This window comes from Nilaparvata lugens, chromosome 6 (genome assembly GCF_014356525.2).
Source record: "Nilaparvata lugens isolate BPH chromosome 6, ASM1435652v1, whole genome shotgun sequence".
Classification (NCBI taxonomy): Eukaryota; Metazoa; Arthropoda; class Insecta; order Hemiptera; family Delphacidae; genus Nilaparvata; species Nilaparvata lugens.
In genome coordinates this window covers 981,035-1,001,343 of record NC_052509.1, presented here as the reverse complement: position 1 = coordinate 1,001,343, position 20,309 = coordinate 981,035, and the positions used below count along the sequence as shown (strand labels likewise).

The window sequence follows — 20,309 nt, the reverse complement described above, 5'->3', positions numbered from 1 at the left end:
TAATCCCCCTTTAATTTTAAGTGTGGTTGATCCTCCTCACTTTCTGAATTGAAGGTTTTTTATTAGATTTTTTTAAAATTTGATTACTGTCCAATACTCTTTAGAATATTAGAATACTATACTTAGTATACAGAGAAGTACTTCACACTTTAGAGTGCATTCTTTTATTAGCTTTCTTACATTATTTCAAACTTGTGACAGACCTCATTATTATGTGAATTTCAAGAATCTGGAGAGAAGATTCTATCAGTTTTCAGCAATTCAAAACAAATCAAGAGTTTTTATTTTTGAGTTCTATTTTATTTTTCAACGAAAAAAAGAAACTGAACAATCGCGTTTAATGATTCAGCTCAACTGAAACAATATTGGCTAAATTTTCATGTGTTGGGTCATCTCATTCATCCATTAATGTAGTTTATTTATTTATTATGAAACCATGTTGAAATTAGTATTATAATTCAACGTTTTACCATAGAAAACCCGAAAAATGTTGACTTTATCTGTAGTTTGACATTTTAAAATTAAGTAGTAGGCTATAGATTCACAATAATTAATTGCTGGTAACTTATCATGAACCGAGGTTGGAACATACTTGTTAGGTGCCTATTGTTAGTAAATATTTATTATATATTATACACAGAATACATACAGTATTGACATGGGTGAGTATACAATTAGCATATAAACCCTCATTTTTTTGTTTTTTATTATACTTAAGACACATTGATTCTGTTTACAAAGAAGATTCTGGGGATTTGAGAGTACTGGACGAAACAATCTTTTGGTTTTGCGTAGTTATGAATTCAAAGGTTTTATATTTTGAAAAGTGAGCTCTGAAATAAGTTTTGGATTACAATGAACTGTATTCTATAACCACTTACTGTCAATTTTACTGTTGATGAAAAATTTTCATCAATTCACATCATGATAGATTTTCTGATTGCTTTCAATTGTTAATAGTTTTAATTGTAACTAAGCAATAGCCTAATTATCTCGAATTCTCTTGTAATTTTTGTAGAGAATTGAAGAATAAGTAATTATTCAAGTAAAAAGTGTAAGTTTTCGCATTGCACTATCCCTTCTGTATTTCAAATAACAATTTGAAATTTTTGTATTCTCAAATTTCGGTTGAAAACCAATCAAGACACCTTGATTGGGAGCTATTAGGCCACATAGATTTCAATAAAATTCGTTCAATTCATAAATATTTTAGAAGTTTTCCATTCACAATAGATGGATGCAACCATATAATGTGAGGTCTGCAGTCTTTCAGCTACAGTATGACAAAGGTACAGAATTTTTTCTATTGAATTTATGTTAAAATTCCATAATTTTTGTGAGTCATATATAGGCCTAAAACTGTTTTCATCAGGAAACTACTGAATTTGTGAAATAGAAATGCTTTTAAGAGATTTCTAAACTCTGTTTTTTCTTTAGAATTTTGTAATCTATACTCGAAAAATCTAATGTGAGGTTTTTACAGTCTTAGTTACAGTTTTATTGCACTTATTTCGCACATTGCTTTAAATCTGAACCTTTTGAGCTAGTGTTGCTGTTTTTTCATTTATTGATTACACTAATTTTTGAATTGAGCCTTTCAATGATATAGTTACTGTAGTTGTTTCGTCCAGTTCTAGATACAATATTTTATAAGTCGTGCTGTAACATTTTAATAGAATATTCTTAAATTTAAAAATTATTGTGGCAATGGTAACATAAATTACCTGAGTCAAATAAGGTTTTGCAAAAATTATAAACATGTAGGGCTGTAACTTTCTCCTGAAGTATCCTAAAATTTAAAAAATCTTGTGACAAGGGTCACAATATCAAATCAAATAAGGTAAGGCTAATTACATTATTTTAGCATATTGACATTCTAGGATAATCTTGAACTATTTAACAAGACTGGATTCACATAAATTTTCAATAAAATCTGAAAGCTTCTCATCAATTTTCAGTCAACTTCTGATGATGAGAAATATATATTTTTTTTAAAGTGAACACACTGAAGTGAACGGTAATTAGGCTAGAAACAAAAATTAGGTAATTAATAATACGAATGGAAAAATACGATTGATACCTATATACATAAGCAACATATTAAATTGATGGGTTTGCATATCCTTCTCACATGCAACATCGAATAAAAAACTCCCAGTCTATTTATATGGCTACTTTAGCTGGATTGTGACTTTTCTGATTATGGTATTAAAAACTATCTTATATTATATGAAAAACATAAACTGGTTTTAAAATTGAACCATATATGATACAAATGCATCAACCTTTGTTTCCTTAAAATATTTTCGTTACAGTTAAACATTCTACCATTTATAATTTTTTAATTTATACAATATTTGATGGCCTGTGAAAAATTGATGCTGTTAGGCTTGAGCTTTTCCCAATACACATTTTTGGCAATCATGCAGTTTGAGTGGGTTCAACACACATTTTAATAAAGCAATAAATTAGTAGGCCTTTTAATAATCATCGTCTCATATTGAATAGGATTCCTATTGAATTTTTATAGATTTTTTCTCATCCCATTTGGTGAAAATAACCTCCATAAAAATTATAATAATATACTCTGTATTGTAGCCAAACCTGTAGAAAGAGAGTCCAAATAGCAGGAGATTTGACATTAATAATAATTAGTTGAGTCAGATTATTTTAAATTATGGTTCCATTTTATTACATTAGGCCTACACCATAGCCACCTCTAATACAGTCTGTATTAGAGGTGGTTATGCCTACACAGATGACCGAAATTTCAAATGTGTGTTTATATTCTCAAAATTATATTAGTTTCAATAATCAACTATCCAAATTAATTGAACACTATATTATTTGTCGTTTCAGTCACTTAAGTTTGTAAATCTTGATTTTTGAAGTTCCAAATTGGAAGAAATGACGCTTTAATTTTAACTTGATCAATTAGTACGTGTGTATTATATTTTATTATAAACTCAATTAATTCACTCAAACTGCATACATCGTGCTTAACAACTTACAATCTTCACTTTGGGAATGTTTGTTTTATACAGATAAAATTTTACATTTTTTGGAACTTACATACATGTATATATAAACATTTAACACCTATAGTTGAATATTAAAAGTCATTCTCCACATCAATAATTTTTCAGCGATTGATCAGAGCTCATTCATCAATTACCGGATCAGTAATCAATAATTATGATGTTGACCAGTTTAAAGTTTTCAGTTTTTTTGATGTTGAAATTTATTTTACTTGATCAAAATGCCATGTCGTTATTGTCAATGATCATTCTCTGTGTTAGTTTCATAATCACTGATCATATACAGTAATAAATAAACCAATCGTTCGAAAGCCACCTAGAACTATATAGGTGCTTTCATCCCTCATAATCTCTCTTATTACCCATAATATTATTGACTTTCAACACTGTCTCATAACACCATTAATACTGTAGGTCCAGTTTTATCATAATATTGAACCACCCTCCCATTTAGAACCGGGACATTTGAATGTTTGATAAACGTTTACAGTATCTAACATCAAGTTTAAAAAACTAATGTTTAATAAACATTGAGAATTACCTAAATAGATGTTTATTAAATGTTTAAAGAACATTGTATGCTGTCAGGGTTCTCACGCTCCAACCTTAAACTAATATGGATAACATCTTGAAAAAAATCAATCAGTGTTCATATTTTTCAGTAACTTCAGTAATCAAAGATGATGTTCATAATCATTCAAAATTCATTCTATTAAGAAAATGGCTGACCTCATTAGTGATATTTTCAAAGAATAGTCGTTCAGTTCTGGCTGTGGAAAAACTCGTTCATTTATTCCGTTAATAACATCATAAGGCGGTTAAATTTGATTGGAATTATTATTACCGATCGTACATAATCATTGATCATTTCTTATCTTCAATCCTTTAATCATGTCCAAACATTAAGTCATTCATCGTGCTTATGATCAAGTCTTACTTACTCATATAGCCTAATACATGCTGTGATCTGGAAAGTACCGTTCTTAATACATACAAAGTAAGATAATGAAGGCTTGACCACTGATAATTCTATAATCATTGATGAATCAATTTAATATAATTTAAATGAGTATTGATCTGATGACCAGACTTCCAATCAACTTGGGCCTACGCCTACGTCAGTTTGACAAAACTGACGTAACAAATAACCATTTGAGACTCATGAGCTTTATATGTGATGTGTATCTGCCATACGCTAAATAAATAACTAGTAATAATTTATGATGAGGAATCTGTTTGTATATTTCTCAAACACCGATCATCGTTTATTCACTGATTATCCTCATCACCGTACATCCTTTACCCTAATAACCGATCATCCTAACCGCTGTTCATACTTAACCGCTGATTTACCTTCAACTGTACCATGTTGATAAAACAAACAAAACCAGTAATCATGTATGACGAGTAGTAATCTGTTTGTAAATGCCTCAAACACAGATCATCCTTTAACCGCCGATTACCCTTTAACCACGGTACCTATTATCAAAACCATAAACCATTAATCATGTGTGACGAGGAATGTGCTCGTAATTTGTAAATGTCTCAAACACCGATCATCCTCTATCAAATCAAATTAATCACTGATCATCCTAACTACCGTAAACCCTTTAATAACCGATCATCCTAACCATTGTACATCCTCTAAACGATGATTAACCTTTAATAACCGATCATCCTTTAACCGAAGATCAGTGATCACGCTTGACCAAGACAGAGTCGAGCGATCATGTGTGGTGTGCCGTGGCTCCGCTGGGACCCGGCATGGCCTGATGCTAGTCTGACGTGGGCACGTTGCGTGCTACACTCACGTATACGGGCCGGTAGAGCACAACTGTTTCTCGCACCTCCTGGGTGCTGCAACTGCCATCGTAAACCTGGCCCAAGAGGAACTCGGGTCCGATGTAGAGACCGCCTTCCACGTGGTCACACGCCACTTCTGTAAACGATGAAAATGAGGATTTAATAGTAAGGTTAGCGAAAACGAATGATTTCTTTGGTGATAGATAGGTACTATTGATGAACTTATTCTATGTGTTTTGAATGTACCGTATTCTATTTATGAATAGAATAATGTAATGGTAATGTAATGAATTTGTTCTATTTCCAAGACGCACACACTTGTAAATTGTACCCGGCTTTTGATCATGTACGAATGTAATGTCTTGACCAAGCTTAGTTAAAACCGAACACTATAGTGAGGTCCACGTTATAATGTCAGTGTTCGATTAGCAATTGTATTGCTATCCTTGTCTATCATTCAACAAAGCGGATAGCGTTATCTCTTTCTCGCTTCGCTCGGTTGCCAGATCGTTTTTTAACAATGAAGAAATATAATTAATTAACAAAATATTTAATCTTGATTATGAAAATTCATTATGAAATCATTGAAAAATATAATTTTTGCTTGATAAAATATAATTTGTTATTTTAAACGTGAATGAACAGTTAATATTACATCAATAAACCTGTATCAGCTACATTGTCTATAAAAGACATTGACAAGACAGAGGATCGGCAATGTTGTTCTCCCATCTTTCTCCACTGCCATTATAACGTGGACCTCACTACAGTCTTTCAAACTGCTGCATTAATTAAATTATTGTTTTATTCAATTTTGTCTCATACATTTCCAGACAGTGACAAAAATAAAACACATAACTATAATACATACAATGGGAATTACAGCTCCATTACTTTTCTTCCTTCTAAAAGTATTGCAAAGGAAGAAATGTAACCAGTTGAAATAACATACGTTGTAGTAATGTCATTGAAAATTCAAATCTCCCGCCGTGACTAATTGTTATCGAGACCATCAGCCCCCACCTAAAGTGCCCCCAGTGCCGATTTTAAGTGTCAGTTTTAATTTCACGGGTTTCGTCTTCGTGTTCGTACACGACGTTATCATGCTTTTGCTTTCTGCAATTTTTTGTTACAATTTACAATCTGTGATAATTACGGTAAGGTATTGAAAAATGTATAGAATCGTTCTGCATTATTATTGATGAGTAGGTAATAAAGTATCGGTATAACAGCGATAGGAAATCGCTGTGAGTCATGAATTGTGATTTTTGAAATTCCAAATTTACCTAAAAAACAAGCAATAGCCCAATTATTTTAAAAAATATTTGTACAAAAACTCCACTCTGCAAAACTGAGAAAAGTTCAAGCAATGTCAGGTAATCTAAAGAGATTTCCACCATTGCTTTCGCCAACGGCCATACCACGTTGAATACACCGGTTCTCGTCCGATCACCGAAGTTAAGCAACGTCGGGCGTGGTCAGTACTTGGATGGGTGACCGCTTGGGAACACCACGTGCTGTTGGCACTTTTTTAACAGCAAATATATTTCTCTTTTTATTACCCCAGATTGAGCAATTAATTTTAACTTGATAATAATTAAAATTAGTACGGTTTTGAAAATATACAATATCTGTGTAGATTAGTTATTTAGACAATTCTATAATTATTAGTCCAGGCAATGAATGCTCAAAAAAGGGTATAAAGAGAAATGTTTGAAAGACTATTTTTGACCCCGCAGTTCTGTTTAGGGTGGTAAGGAGGTAAACATATCAAGAGTCCCCACCCCTACCCCCTGTGCTGAGGGTTGTTCAAAGGTACCATATTTTGGTTTCTTGCATAAAACTAAAAAACTATGTATCCTAAGGACTTGACTGTCATATAACAAATTAAAGCTTACATAATTTCTTACAATATTCATTCTACAACTTTTTTTATATCTCCTCTAGTTTTCGAGATATCCGCTTTTGAAGGTGTGACATTTTTGAAAAAAGCACGTTTGCCACCAATTTTTTTCTATTTTTGGTGTTTTAAAAATCGATGGGAAAAATCTATGCTGATTATGAGCTGTATAATTATGTGATCATTGATGTATAATTTCACACTTTTACGAATTTCCCTACACCTTTTGCAGCAGCTTTAGTGTTGTGTGTGAAATCTCCATTTTTGCATCAATAGACAAATTGATAAAGGAATTTGGAGGGAATGTTTTAAACACAATTTTTGACTTAGCAGCTTTGTTGAGACTAGTCAGGAGGAGAACATATCAAAATCCCCATTCCTAACTCATGTGCTAAGGGAAGAGGGTGGTTTAAAAGTTGCATTTTTCAACGTTTTGCTTCCACGCTCATATCTTGAGAAAAATGCATTCAACTGACATAACTAACTAGTCAAAGATGAAGCATGATAAATTCTCTACAATTTTTGTTCAGTGGAATTTCGTAATATTCTCAACAGTTCCCGAGATATTCGCTTTTGAAGGTGTGTAATTGTTAAAATAACAGGTTTTTATCCAATGTTTTGCTCTTTCAGGGCTTATAACTCTCCAACAATGCATCATAAAAACTGATGCTTATCGTAGGTTTGTAGAGCATTGAATTCTCTTTGAAATTATGTATTATTTCACTATTCCAAGTTTTCCTTTCAAGGGGGTGAAATTTTTATTGCTGTAACAATTGATCGTTTGACAATGACATTTGAATGGGGTGTCTGAGACACAATTTTTGACTTTGCAGCTTCATTTGGACTAGTTAGTAGGTGAACATAGCAAAAGTGCGCATTTTTATCCCCTCTGTTGAAGGTGTGCGTTTCCACACCTTCCACAGAGGGGATAAAGATTCGCACTTTTGCTATGTTCACCTACTAACTAATCCAAATCGAGCTGCAAAGTCAAAAATTGTGTCACAGACATACCCCCTTCACACCCCCTTCAAGTGTCACTGTCAAACGATCAATTGTTGCAGCAATGAAAATTTCACCACCATCCAAAACGGTCATACGTTTCAATTAATGCTGGATCCTCCATTTTGAATCGGCCTTTAAGCGGCCCAGTCGCGACCCCGAAATACGCATTAAGTGGTTCGGATATCCTGAGGTACCCTAGAATCAGAATATTCGGGTCTGTTTCCATCTTCACGAAGTGCCCACGAAACCCTGTTTTTGAGCCATAATAAGCCGGACTGTAGCCTAGTTATTTGATAATAGTCGCTTTAAGATTATTATTCATTTTCTTTCATCCATATAATATATTATCATTTCTTTGATATTATTTCCATATTTTTCTATTGTTCCTAGTTTTTCAATTTTATTTTTTTACAGGTGATCGTGAGATGAGTGATGAGCTTCGGGTGAGTTAATAATACTGGTTTACATAATATGCATTATTTATATTGTTTTAATGTAATAATTTTCTTGCAATAAATTCACCACGATTCCTTTTTCTATTCCACTATTCATATTTCGGAGAATATTCTTCTTTCCCACAGAATTGATGTCAAAAACCAGGACTATACCGGTAGTATATAGAGGGTCCTGCAGAAACCCATTTTATTGATACTGTATCAAACTTTGTGATAATGTATAAAATTCAGGATAGGGTACAGGTACAGTGCAATATTTATGATGCAACATATTATCTCACCTCTAGATATAGTATACACTTTTGACGTGACAACGTCTTATAAATTGGTTTGCCGGGAGACACTTCAAGAAACTGCGTTACGTTCCCACGTTATGCGCTCACAATGAGAGCGAGTGAGAGCGTTCGTTTCGGTTCACGGTCGTCTGGAAAGAGCACGAATAGGAGCAGTGGCGAGCAATGCTGCGGCAGCAGCCGAAGGCATTCACCTGGAGAGAGAGTGAAACGGAGCAGTCAACCTGCGCAGGCGCCGCAAGCAATCTCCTGCGACTGCGCCACTACTTCAAAATGTCAAGTCAATGGTTGTCTCTCTCGCTCTTAGGCGGGCGCGGGCTAACCATGCCCGAGTGGAAGGGACGCGTGCCTCTCACTCACTCTCATTGTGAGTTATTATTTCATCCTTCTTCCTACCATACGAATGAATATTCACATTAAAACTATTTTACCACTCAAAGTCGTTGTCACATAAAACTTTCGCCCATATTCCGACTTTACAGGCAACCATGCATTTTTTTTCTTTATAGAGCTACTACTCGAATAAAATGAAAATCATCATTACTCTTCCAGGTTTTATTAATTCCTATTATGTTTCGACTCTTAAGAGCCATTTTTAAATGTAAATAAAATGGAGATGAGTAAACAACAATGAATTGATAAAAATTTGAAAGTAGTACCCTTTTCTCATAAAAGTACCCCTCACTAATTAAAAAAAAAACTTCTGTAAAATATTAAAAGCATTTTTCGCCACACTACACAGAAAGCAGCTGTTTTCCAGTCCCTATGTAGATCTGAAAGACATTGTTTGCAGACGACTCTCATCTGATGTCAGAACAGGTTTCTTTCCGGCCTAAGAGTACCCTTTCCAGCCGCTAACATGGAACTAAGAAAGGTGATCAAAAAACGTTTCATTATTTGTGTTCATTATTCAATAATTAAAACATTCATAATAATATCATCTTATTGTCATTTGAAAGAATAAAAAAGTATAAACTCAACCTCTCACATAATTGAACATCATCTTCTAGATTATTTAGACAAATAAGAATAAAAAAATATAAATACTTGGACAATTTCCTGATATTCAGATTACCTCAGATTTGCTAGAGCTATCACCCTCCACTTCTGCTTTCGGAAGTGCATAGTAAACAACTATTCTCATATTTTGTCATTTTTGTCATATATATATATATATATATATATATATATATATATTATATATATATATATATATATATATATTGTTTATTTTTGTGTGTGGCGAAAAATAGCGTTCGCACCATGGGCAAAAATGTTTTTCTGGCTCTCAATCTTTTCTAGTCCTCGGCCTACGGCCTCGGACTTGAAAACTGATTTCGAGCCGGAAAAATCTCATTTTCTGCTCTAGGTGCGAAATATACTAAAGTAAAACCACTACCGAATATATATTTCAAGACTTATCCCAACATCAGGTGCACATTCAGTATAAAAGTACCCCTAAGTAGCAATTCTATCATTACCAAGAAAGCCAGTTTTGTAATTCAGTATATCCAGTCCATGACCGGCAGTCGCCAGACAGACTTCGTCAAAGTATAAAACAATTAATACACAAATAACTAGAGATGGCTGCAGATAGGTCGTTTCATGTGGCTCTGTAGATGAACTGCAATACTAAATCATGAAACAATCTCAACTGGTCCACAAGTCCACCGGTTTCATCATATCTCAGTGAGTACAGAGGGTAGCTGATGAGTTTCTCACGTACCAGCCTACAAAATTTCTCGTTCTCCAGCTCACGAACACAAATCGGCAGTCTGTTAAACAATTTTTGCGTCCGTAAGGGGTAGCATTCATGTGCTTTCGACAGTCTAGAGTAGGGCAGGTCAATGTTGCCCCGTCTCCTGGTATCGTGGTGGTGCAGCTGGCCCCTCTCCTGGTAGGCATGAACCTCACTCCTTAGGAGCCGAAGGGAGCTATACATGTACTGACAGTATTTTCATAAAATGGCCATTAAAGTAATTTAAAATAGTTATTTGTGCAACTAGTGCGCAAAGTGACAGTTCGCTGCACCGAAAGAAACGTTTAGGCGAGAGCGGAATGGTTTCTCGAGTGCAGCAGAGGAACTTTGCGCACGTATTTCACATTAAATTTTTCCTACAGTTACCATTCAATATGAGAAGTGGTTGATTATGGGTAAAATGATGGCTGAAATCCATCAAATGTTTGTCTGTATTATTTGGTTATTAATAACAGCTTTAATTTATTTTAAACTTGATAATCCAATTGAAAATTAATAATCGATAATTCAATCAAATTAACAATTAGATTAATCCAATTAATTTGAAAATTTGAATAATTTTGAGTAAATCTTAATTTCTAAATAATTTTTCAACCAATCAATTTATGAATGAAAAAAAATTATTTGAAATAATGAATAATCAATAATATTCAAAATGTATAATTTAATGAGTTCTCGTTTGTATTAATTTGAAAATCAGAAAAAATATAGATAGAACAAATTCGCATTCAAAATACACGCCATCAATGTCTACAGATGATTGGGATGGCTGCAAGATAATATGCAAAGTATTAAGAGTACACATAGTAATACTTTGCGCACTAGAGCGGAAAAGTGATTCTTTGCGTTCTGTAATCAGTGCAGGAATGGTCACTTTTCAAGGTAACTGTAGGAAAAACAAATTATCCAGGTGTCTAATAGCTATTCTGAATAGCCTTTGTTATTTTTAATAACATTGAATATTACATATTATTTTTATATACTCACCTTTAGAACATAATAAATCTGCAAGAGCCGGCAGATGCCAATGAGCGAGGGAGGCATGACTGGGACCACCAGACTTTGTGCCGAGTCCCATTTTGTCCTAGTGTTAGGTTTCACTGAATCACCCTGGTACTCCAGTACTAAATGCTGCAGCTCTTTGGTCACACCCAAAACACCTCGGTCTATGAAGTATTCCACGTGCTGCAATCAAAATTTATTATTTCAATATACAGAGTGTCCCATGAAAAGTGGGACAACCGAAGACCATAGATTCTACATAAGATTTGCAGCAAAAAATTGGCAGTAAATTTTTCTTATATCGACCTTAGATTTCGAGATATTTTTAAGGCTGTGCAAAGGCTAAAAATAAACATTCTACTCGCGATATTCTTCAAAGTTTTTCGATTTGTATATCATCAAGCTATCAAAATGAAAATGTTTTCATCCAATCATTACTTTTTGAGATACTGTATAAGCGTCTGAAGTTTGAATTTTTGGGACAGAACACTTCAAGTTTGGTAAGAGATAAATTTATGAGATTCAGAGGATGGATTTTTCATGGTATTGTTGATCTAGTAAAACAAAAAATTTCTGAAAATACTAATTTTTGAAAAAGTTATTCAATTTACCAAAAATGGCTCAACTAAAAGTTATTTTTGGTAAATTGAACAACTATTTTAAAAATTGATATTTTCAGTAAATTTTTGTTTCACTAGATCAACAATACCATGAAGAATCTATCCTCTGAATTTCATGGATTTATCTCTTACCGAATTTGAAATGTTCTGTTCCAAAAATTCAAACTTCAGGCGCTCATATCTCAAAAAGTAATGATCGGAAAAAAATGTTTTCTTGAGAAAACTTTTTCATTTTGATAGCTTGATGATATAAAAATCGAAAAACTTTGAAAAATATCGTGAGTAGAAAGTTTATTTTTAGCCTTTGCACAGCCTTAAATAACGACAATAACTAGAGACTATCAGTTAAAATCTGTATCTTATTGGAATTTTATTCCTCTTTCCAACAATATCCTTCTAATTAGAATTTTAGTTTTCTAGTTACTGAGATTTTTAAAAATTTGAAAAATCGATATATCTCGAAAACTAAGGTCGATATAAGAAGATTTTACTTGACATTTTTTGTTGCAAATCTCATGTAGTACCTTTATCTATGGTATTCGGTTTTCACACCTCTCGTGGGACACCCTCAAAAATAGGGCTACTCGGATGCCTTATTTATTTTTTTTTTAAGACACGACTAGTTTCAGCCAATCGCGAGATCGCGTGTGTATTATAAGATTATACATAAATATTATAGTATATCATAATACATAATATTACTAGTAGTTCTGCGAACAGTGAACCTCGCTCATGAATACAACTTTCAATCTAATGAGAAGGGCCAGTACAGTAAGTACAGTATATTGTGAAGATTTAGCCATGTCATCTATTATTTTCTCCATTGAAAGTGCTAGAGACACTGTTTGCAGGGACACCGGACTTATCAAGGAGGTACCTTTATATCGTCTCCATATTCACAATATAAACATATATTACAACTTTTCTAATAATTAATTATAAGAAATCGGTCAACTGACGGAAAAATGGAATAATAATTATGCAGTAGGCAATTTAGATGATGAATCGTCTCACAGACGATGGTGAGATGGAAAATGATTCTAAATATGATGGGTTAGTTGGTGACAATGACAGGAGGTTGCTAATGATGTTTTTCATGAAAAGTGGATTCAATGTTATGGCGGCTTGTTATGCCTATGCAGAATGTTAATGCTCACAAATCGGTTTCCGATCTCATACCAAAAGGAAAACAAAAGACTTGACACTGTAGAGCGACACAAAAATGCACAAATGCGAAAAAGTAGGAACATGAGTTGCTGTATCTTCAGAGATACTTTTGAGGATATTCTACGGTTTTTTAAATATTACAAAAAAAAACCGGAGGTCTTACCAAAAATCGCTACACATACGTTTCTGCGCCTTGTTTCAAAGAGCTTGCATACCAGATTTCATCCAAATCGGACAATAACTGCGACTGTAACTACGGTACAAACAAACAAACAGACAAAAGCCGATCGAGTCGAAACTAAGACCTCAGCTTCGCTTCGGTCAATTAAATACTTAATATTATTCGTGGTCAAGTGGTAGAGTGGACATTATTATCCAAACTTCGCCACGTCAACAAAAATAAACAAGTCATTCTATTCTATTATTCTATTCTAAATAAGTATAAATAATTACATTTCAAGTATAAGCATAAATATTTTCTTTTACCTGTAATAGTTTGACTTTTAGGCGTACTTCCTCTTCACCCTGATTATCGACGCTTGCTTTGAGCTTAATAGATTCGCCACAAACGTAGGCCGATCTTTCCAGCTGGGTTCTCAGCACCACGTGACCTTTCTCACAGCAGAGGCAGCATGTCGTTCTTTTGTCCTGACCTACCATTGGTTTCTGCAATAGTTCAAACGATATAATAATTGTGATTGTGAAGCGTAATTATTATACAATAGCATCAATATGTATAGAGACGAATGGAGAGGTTTTATGAAGGAGGTCAAGGCTCTGAATGAGCTGTAGCGCCAATGAGTAAGTAGGTATCAATATGTATTCTACAATATTAATAGTAATTATGTAATACAGAGTGTTCTAAAAGTCACGAAACCCAAATGTTTTTGCAATGCACTTCCCTTGCTATAGTGAGGTCCAAGTTATAATGGCAGTGTTTGATTAGCAATGGTATTGCTATCCTTGTCTTTCATTCAACAAAACGGATAGCGCTATCTCTCTCTCGCTTTTCTCTGTTGCCAGATCGGCTATTAACAATGTAGAATTAATAATTAATTAACAAAATATTTAATCTTAATTATAAAAAATCATTATTAGATTATTGAAAAAACAATTTCTTGCTTGATAAAATATAGGTACATGATTATTTTAAACGAGAATGAACAATTAATATTATATTAATAAACCTGTATCAGCTACCGTCAAGAAGGCATTGACAAGACAGTGAGAATTGGCAACGTTGTTCTCATATCTTTCTCCACTGCCATTATAACGTGGACCTCACTATAGAAGAATCCTATACTATTAAACGAGCAACTTCTGTTTATATGTTTAAATGTTTATATGTTTGTATTTCACCGGATCTCGAAAACGGCTCTAACGATTCTCACGAAATTCAGAACATAGTAGGTTCATAATATAACGATTCGATTGCACTAGGTCTCATCCCTGGGAAAACTTGCTGAAGGACATTAAAAGGATATTATTATTAATCCTTGGAAAAACAGGTGATAATAATTATTCCGTCGTCTGTTGGTGATGGAAGTGAGTGAGCGAGTTCATGTGTGTGGGACTGTATCAAAATTATGACTCAGCTGTTGAACTTTTGTAATCATTAAATCAGGTACTAACTTAGTGCCGGTTGCAAAAAAGCCGGTTATTTTCAATCCTGATTGATTCCAGTAGATCCATTTTTTTGAAATGGTCTTCTCTGATTTGGTTCACGTGAAATTATTCAGGATTAAAATTCAACCGGCTTTTGTGCAACCGGGCCTTTGTGAGGGAAATTTTTGCATTCCTCTAGGAATTAATCTCAATTCACTGTGATTAGATAGAACATTTCTGTATGAACTATGCATATTATTATAATTTATTCTTTCGTAATACATTTTTTTATGCTTTTGTACTCCAGAGCGAAGCTCGGTCCCCGATATTTTGAATAACTGGGGAAGTTATAGTTACACTTCTCCATAATTATAGGATAGAGGCAAATGCATATTGCGGTGGATATTCATGAAAATTCTTCAATGTTGTCCCTACTACTAATATATAGATTTATAATGTTTTATATTATATGCATCATCTTAACCTTCTAGTCGTGACCCTGGGTCCGAGGGACCCAGCAATCCTTTTTTTAGTTATAATTTTGCTTCCGTTCACTTTACTGTATATTGTGACCCATGTAAATTCATGGTAGTAGACACTTAAACTTGATGTAGAGTGTTAGTGCTCTGTGACTTGTGTTTTCGTGAAATGATGCTTTTGGTTCCCTGGGACCCAAGGGTCACGACTAACGTAACTTTTTTCATTTTTTCAAATGCACATTTTCATGCAATAGTGATTGAATTCAACATGTACATTTTGAACAGAGACTTCAAGAAATGACAAATTGACCTCTAGATCTCTATTTCAATGACATTAGTGATGATGAGAATAAATTCATAGTTCAAGATAAGTATACTGACCCTGAGTAGGATGATAGTGAAACCTATGAACTTCAAGTGATCCTAGGGGTACTAAACCTCACCTAAAAGTAAACCTTATATATTTTTCATGTTACTTTCTAGTAGAGTTTCATGTAGGTATCAGGATTTATAGTAGTATTCATCACCATGATTGTGCGTAGATCCTGGGGGGACACGGAGGACGCGTCCCCTCAATATTCTATGGCTATGTCCCCTGGAAATTTTTTTCCAAGTTTTTAATTATGATAACACATTTTATTAGTCCAATTTTTCGCACAAGAATTTGGTATGATCTTTTCATTTCAGGAGTTCATCTATTATGTTACGATTGTTACCTAAGTATTTTGTATCTGAAACCCTCTTCAAACAAGGACAGTTACAAGAGTTACAATCAGAGAGATTTAAGACTTCGTTTTAAAAAATGTAATTACTCATGAGAATTCATGTTGATCTTTGTAACACAGTTTTAGCTATTTACATCTTTGTATGTTTTGTGAGTGGAGAACTTTTTTATGGCTATTTAGCTATCCTGCTTTGGTTGGTAATCAAAACAAACAATACAACTAATGCTGTTTTTTTTTGTAAATAATTATTTGTATTTAGTAAAACTTAAAACCATTAACTCGGATTTTTTTTATTTACCCACTAATTTACCTCTGCCAAATAAGAGGATTTAAAACGGATTTGAAGTGAAAAATCATCATTCTAATTAGCTATTTTTCAAAAAAATCTTTGCTGGGGGGCACCCCCGAGACCCCCTGGACTGTGGGGCAGGCCCCCCAGGCACCCCAGTACGTCCCCTCCAATGTCAAACAGCTATCTACGCCAATGTTCATCACTATAATTTCATAAGTTTTGCAAATATTGTGCAACATGAACTTGAGGGTAGGGTAAAAACTACCCTAAGAGTGGACTATGACCTTCCAATTTTTCTCCCATCTTTCTTGTAGTGTTGCATGTGAGATCCATAATATTGTATTCATCACTATCATTTTTTGTTCACTTTATATAAAATAATAACCGAACGTTTTTTCCACCACCCTAAAAATGCAAGGTTTTATAAATTTATTTTTAAAATTATAATAAAGATCGATTTCTGCTTTACATTAGTGCTCGTTGCGTTCATCAATAACCCTTGGACATATTAGAATCATGGAATAACATTATATCTTGAAATATATTGAGATATTCAATATGAAAGAAGCGGGTCCCTGGGACCCAGGGTCACAACTAACGTCGGGAAAAAATAGGGTCAGGACTAGAAGGTTAAGGGAACGGACGTCTTGAAAACAATAATTCCATCAAAACTGATTTTTCTGAAAACTGACCAATTGATAGGGAATCACAAATTTCTTGGAAGAATACATAGTGATATGAATTGAGTTCTCCATGACATCCTTCTTACTGTTTCACACACACTGTGAAACACTACAATCAAAAGTATTATTAAAAGTTATAAAAATCTGATGCGAATTGAATTAGTTTGGGTGAGTTCTCCTCTCTCCTCTCTGTGAGATTTAAATTATAGTTCAGTTATACCACAAAATTAATATGAAAGGACATTACACCGTTGTTTATTACTCCATTGTCTATTACTCCGCTTCAAATGTATGACAAATAAGCTTAATGTTACATTGACATTGAACATGGTTAGATGGTTCTAAAACCAACTTTTCGAATCTGAATTGATTGAATCTGTTGAGCTCCAACAAAGTAATAAAACCCATAAAGTTATTGATCGCATTCCTATTATATCTGGATTATAGTTGTTGACAGCCGCCTCTTCTTCTGTTGTGTTATTCATAGGTCTACCAAACTGTATCATAGATGAATAATGTAAAATGAAACATCTCTCCATGTATTTTGTTTCCTTTATCTATGGTTGTAGTGACCGAGATCTGGGGGGTGTAATACAGGGGGGGGTGGGGGTGAAATCCACATTATCAAACTTCTGACAGATTGCATTCATGCTGGAAAATAACTTTGTTAATGATAAATAGTTGAAAATTATAAAAACTACTTAACTTATAACAGTTATGTGAGTAGTAATGTTTCAAAAAAAGTTAATTATTAAATGTTAATGATTAAATTAAAGACATTAATTAAATTCGTTTAATAAAAAATCTGGTGTGGTACACTCACACAACTTTCCTTGCTCATATTCGAAACTACGATCAGACTTTTGTATATGTGTATATATAATTGTTTTCAGAGTACTTTTTCCTTTGTGTAAATTGTGAAATTCAATGATTTTTTTAGTCGTCATTTTTTTAAAGTCGTCAAAACAGCTGTTCTACATATGAAATATCTCGACTATGTGTTCTTTTTATGAACTGCTCTACCTACCTACCTCATGCACGAGAAGGAGGTTACAAAGTCCATTTCTCAAGGATGGGGTGGACCCCCATTAGTTTCCCAGAAAGGAGACTCATGCCAGTTAATAGAGCTGATAAATAACTATGCAGAGTATGAATTTGAAAAAAATCGGTTAAGTTATTTTGAAAAAATCGTGAAAAACATGGTTTTTTAGTAATTATCCGCCATTTTTCTCAAGAATATTACGGAGCTCCTGCAATTTTCCAAGGAAAAAACTCATGTCATTTGATAGGACTTATGAATAGCTTGAATTGAAGAATAGCTTGAATTTGAAGAAAATCGTTAGAGCCGTTTTCGAGAAAACCGTGAAAAACCTGGTTTTTGGTCATTATCCGCCATTTTTCTCAAGAATATTACGGAGCTCATGGAATTTTCCCAGAAATGAGACTCATGCCAGTTGATAGTGCTTATGAATATCTATCCATGGTATGAATTTGAAGTAAATCGTTAGAGCAGTTTTCGAGAAAACGGTGAAAAACATGGATTTTTAGTCATTATCCGCCATTTTTCTCAAGAATATTACGGAGCTCCTGAAATTACTTAACTTATAACAGTTATTGAGTAGTAATGTTTCAAAAAAAGTTAATTATCAAATGTTAATGATTAAATTGAAGACATTAATTAAATTCGTTTAATAAAAGACATAAAATATTATGGACGTACATTTTCTGAATATTCCCAATAACGCTTTATTGAGGAAAGCTTGATCTAAACCGTTCATAATATTGATAGGTTTCCTGCATCATATTGTAAGAAATTCTGTCCTTGAAAATTCTTGGCCTATGAATAATAACATAGTCATCTTTACCAGAACTAGAACTACTACCTTCATTCATTTTAACACGTTGCCTTTTCAACAAAATGTCGCTTTTCAAGATTCTACCTACACTTGTAAAAGTTTTAGGATGGTCTAAACAATGATAATATATTCAACATCTTACAGGTCCAGTAATACAGGAAGTTTCTTTCTATGAAACACAACTATGATAGAGTCCTGTATTATTTACTTGTAATACAGGCAAATGTCTTGTAAATTGTTTTACAGGGAAAATTGTTTACGAAACACAAACTTCTAAATTTTACCTGTAATACAGGAACTTCTCCTGTATTACAGGACTTGTAACTTTTATGAAACAGGCGCCAGGGATAAAATAATATTACATAAGTATAATATTATGAGTACTATATTCTTTCCGCTCAGTGGAGATCAATAATATTGTGATCGCAAAAGATGGTTTTACAAGTCCTAAGATTCAGTTGTTTCTCTTGTTTGAATGAAATTTTTTTCAAGATTCTTTCAATTTGTGATTTATCAAAGCAAATAGATGAAATAATCCATTGATATAGCCGTTTATACTCACCAAATACTGTTCATCCATACAGTCTATGTGGGGGCCGATGATTGTAAAGTATTTCATGCCTTGAGGTGGCGATGCATAGGGTATATCCACTGTCACCTGCAACAAACAAATATTTCATTCATTATTAACATGACTCATTGGAGAATTGAAAATTATATGAATTTGAAATGAATTGTACCATAGAATCAAATGAAAAATCTCATTTCATCCTCGTCCTTCTCTACCTCTGCACTTCCTTTCACTCTCCTTCTTTTCATGATTCTTTTATGTTTCATATTTCCATTTATTGTTTTTTTGGTATTCTCACTTCTTATCTCTTCTATTCGCATAGAGGGAAAAGATTTTCAATGAAGTATCAATATAATCTTATTTTTTCCTACTTATGTATTTTGCTTTTCCACTCATCTTCCTCCTTCTCTTCTTTTTCCTTCTCATTTTTATTCTCATCCTTCACTTCCTTCTCGTTCGCCTGCATCTCTTCCTTCTCCTTCTTCCCTCCCTTCTCCTCCTCTTACTCTTCCTTCTCCTCCTCCTCCTCCTCCTTCTCATCCTCTTGTTTCTCCTGCTTCTCTTCCTTTTTGTCTTCCATCTCTCTTCCTCCTCCTTCTTCCTTCCGTTCTCCTCCTCCTTCCCTTCCTTCTCCTCCTCCTTCCACTCCTTCTACTCCTACTTCTCTTCCTTCTCCTCCTCCTTCTCATCCTCCTGCTTCTCTTCCTTCTTGTCCTCCTTCTCTTCCTCTTCCTCCTTCCTTCCGTTCTCCTCCTCCTTATCTCTCTTCTCCTCCCTCCTCTCCTTCTCCTCATCATTCTCTTTCTTCTCCTCTTCCTTCTCCTCCTCCTTCTCATCCTTCTCCTTCACCTCCTTCTCATCCTCCTGCTTCTCTTCCTTCTTGTCCTCCTCCTTCTTTTTCTTCCTTCCGTTCTCCTCCTCCTTCCTTTCCTTCTCCACCTCCTTCTATTCCTTCTCTCCCTTCTTCTCTTCCCTCTTGTCCTCCTTTTTTCCCTACTTGTCCTTCTCTTCCTTCTCCTCCTTATCTTACTTTCTCTCCTCCACTCCCTTCTCCTTCTA

At 33.9% G+C, this 20,309-nt stretch overlaps 1 protein-coding gene and 1 non-coding gene across 2 annotated transcripts in view; one reads left to right on the top strand and one right to left on the bottom strand.

The window, feature by feature from the left end:
* Window positions 1-4,813: 4,813 nt before the first annotated feature.
* Window positions 4,814-20,309, bottom strand: part of LOC111057380 (arrestin domain-containing protein 2-like) — a 226,810-nt gene continuing 211,314 nt past the window's right edge. Inside the window, exons 5-9 of the mRNA XM_039431324.1 lie at window positions 19,242-19,337; window positions 13,526-13,705; window positions 11,238-11,435; window positions 6,072-6,127; window positions 4,814-5,051 (exon numbers count right to left, since the gene is read on the bottom strand). Of these exons, the coding sequence (XP_039287258.1) occupies window positions 4,814-5,051; window positions 6,072-6,127; window positions 11,238-11,435; window positions 13,526-13,705; window positions 19,242-19,337 (768 nt within the window). The remainder of the gene's footprint in view (window positions 5,052-6,071; window positions 6,128-11,237; window positions 11,436-13,525; window positions 13,706-19,241; window positions 19,338-20,309) is intronic.
* Window positions 6,249-6,367, top strand: LOC120352103. The gene has a single exon (XR_005571706.1). It is a non-coding gene; the product is annotated as a 5S ribosomal RNA (ribosomal RNA).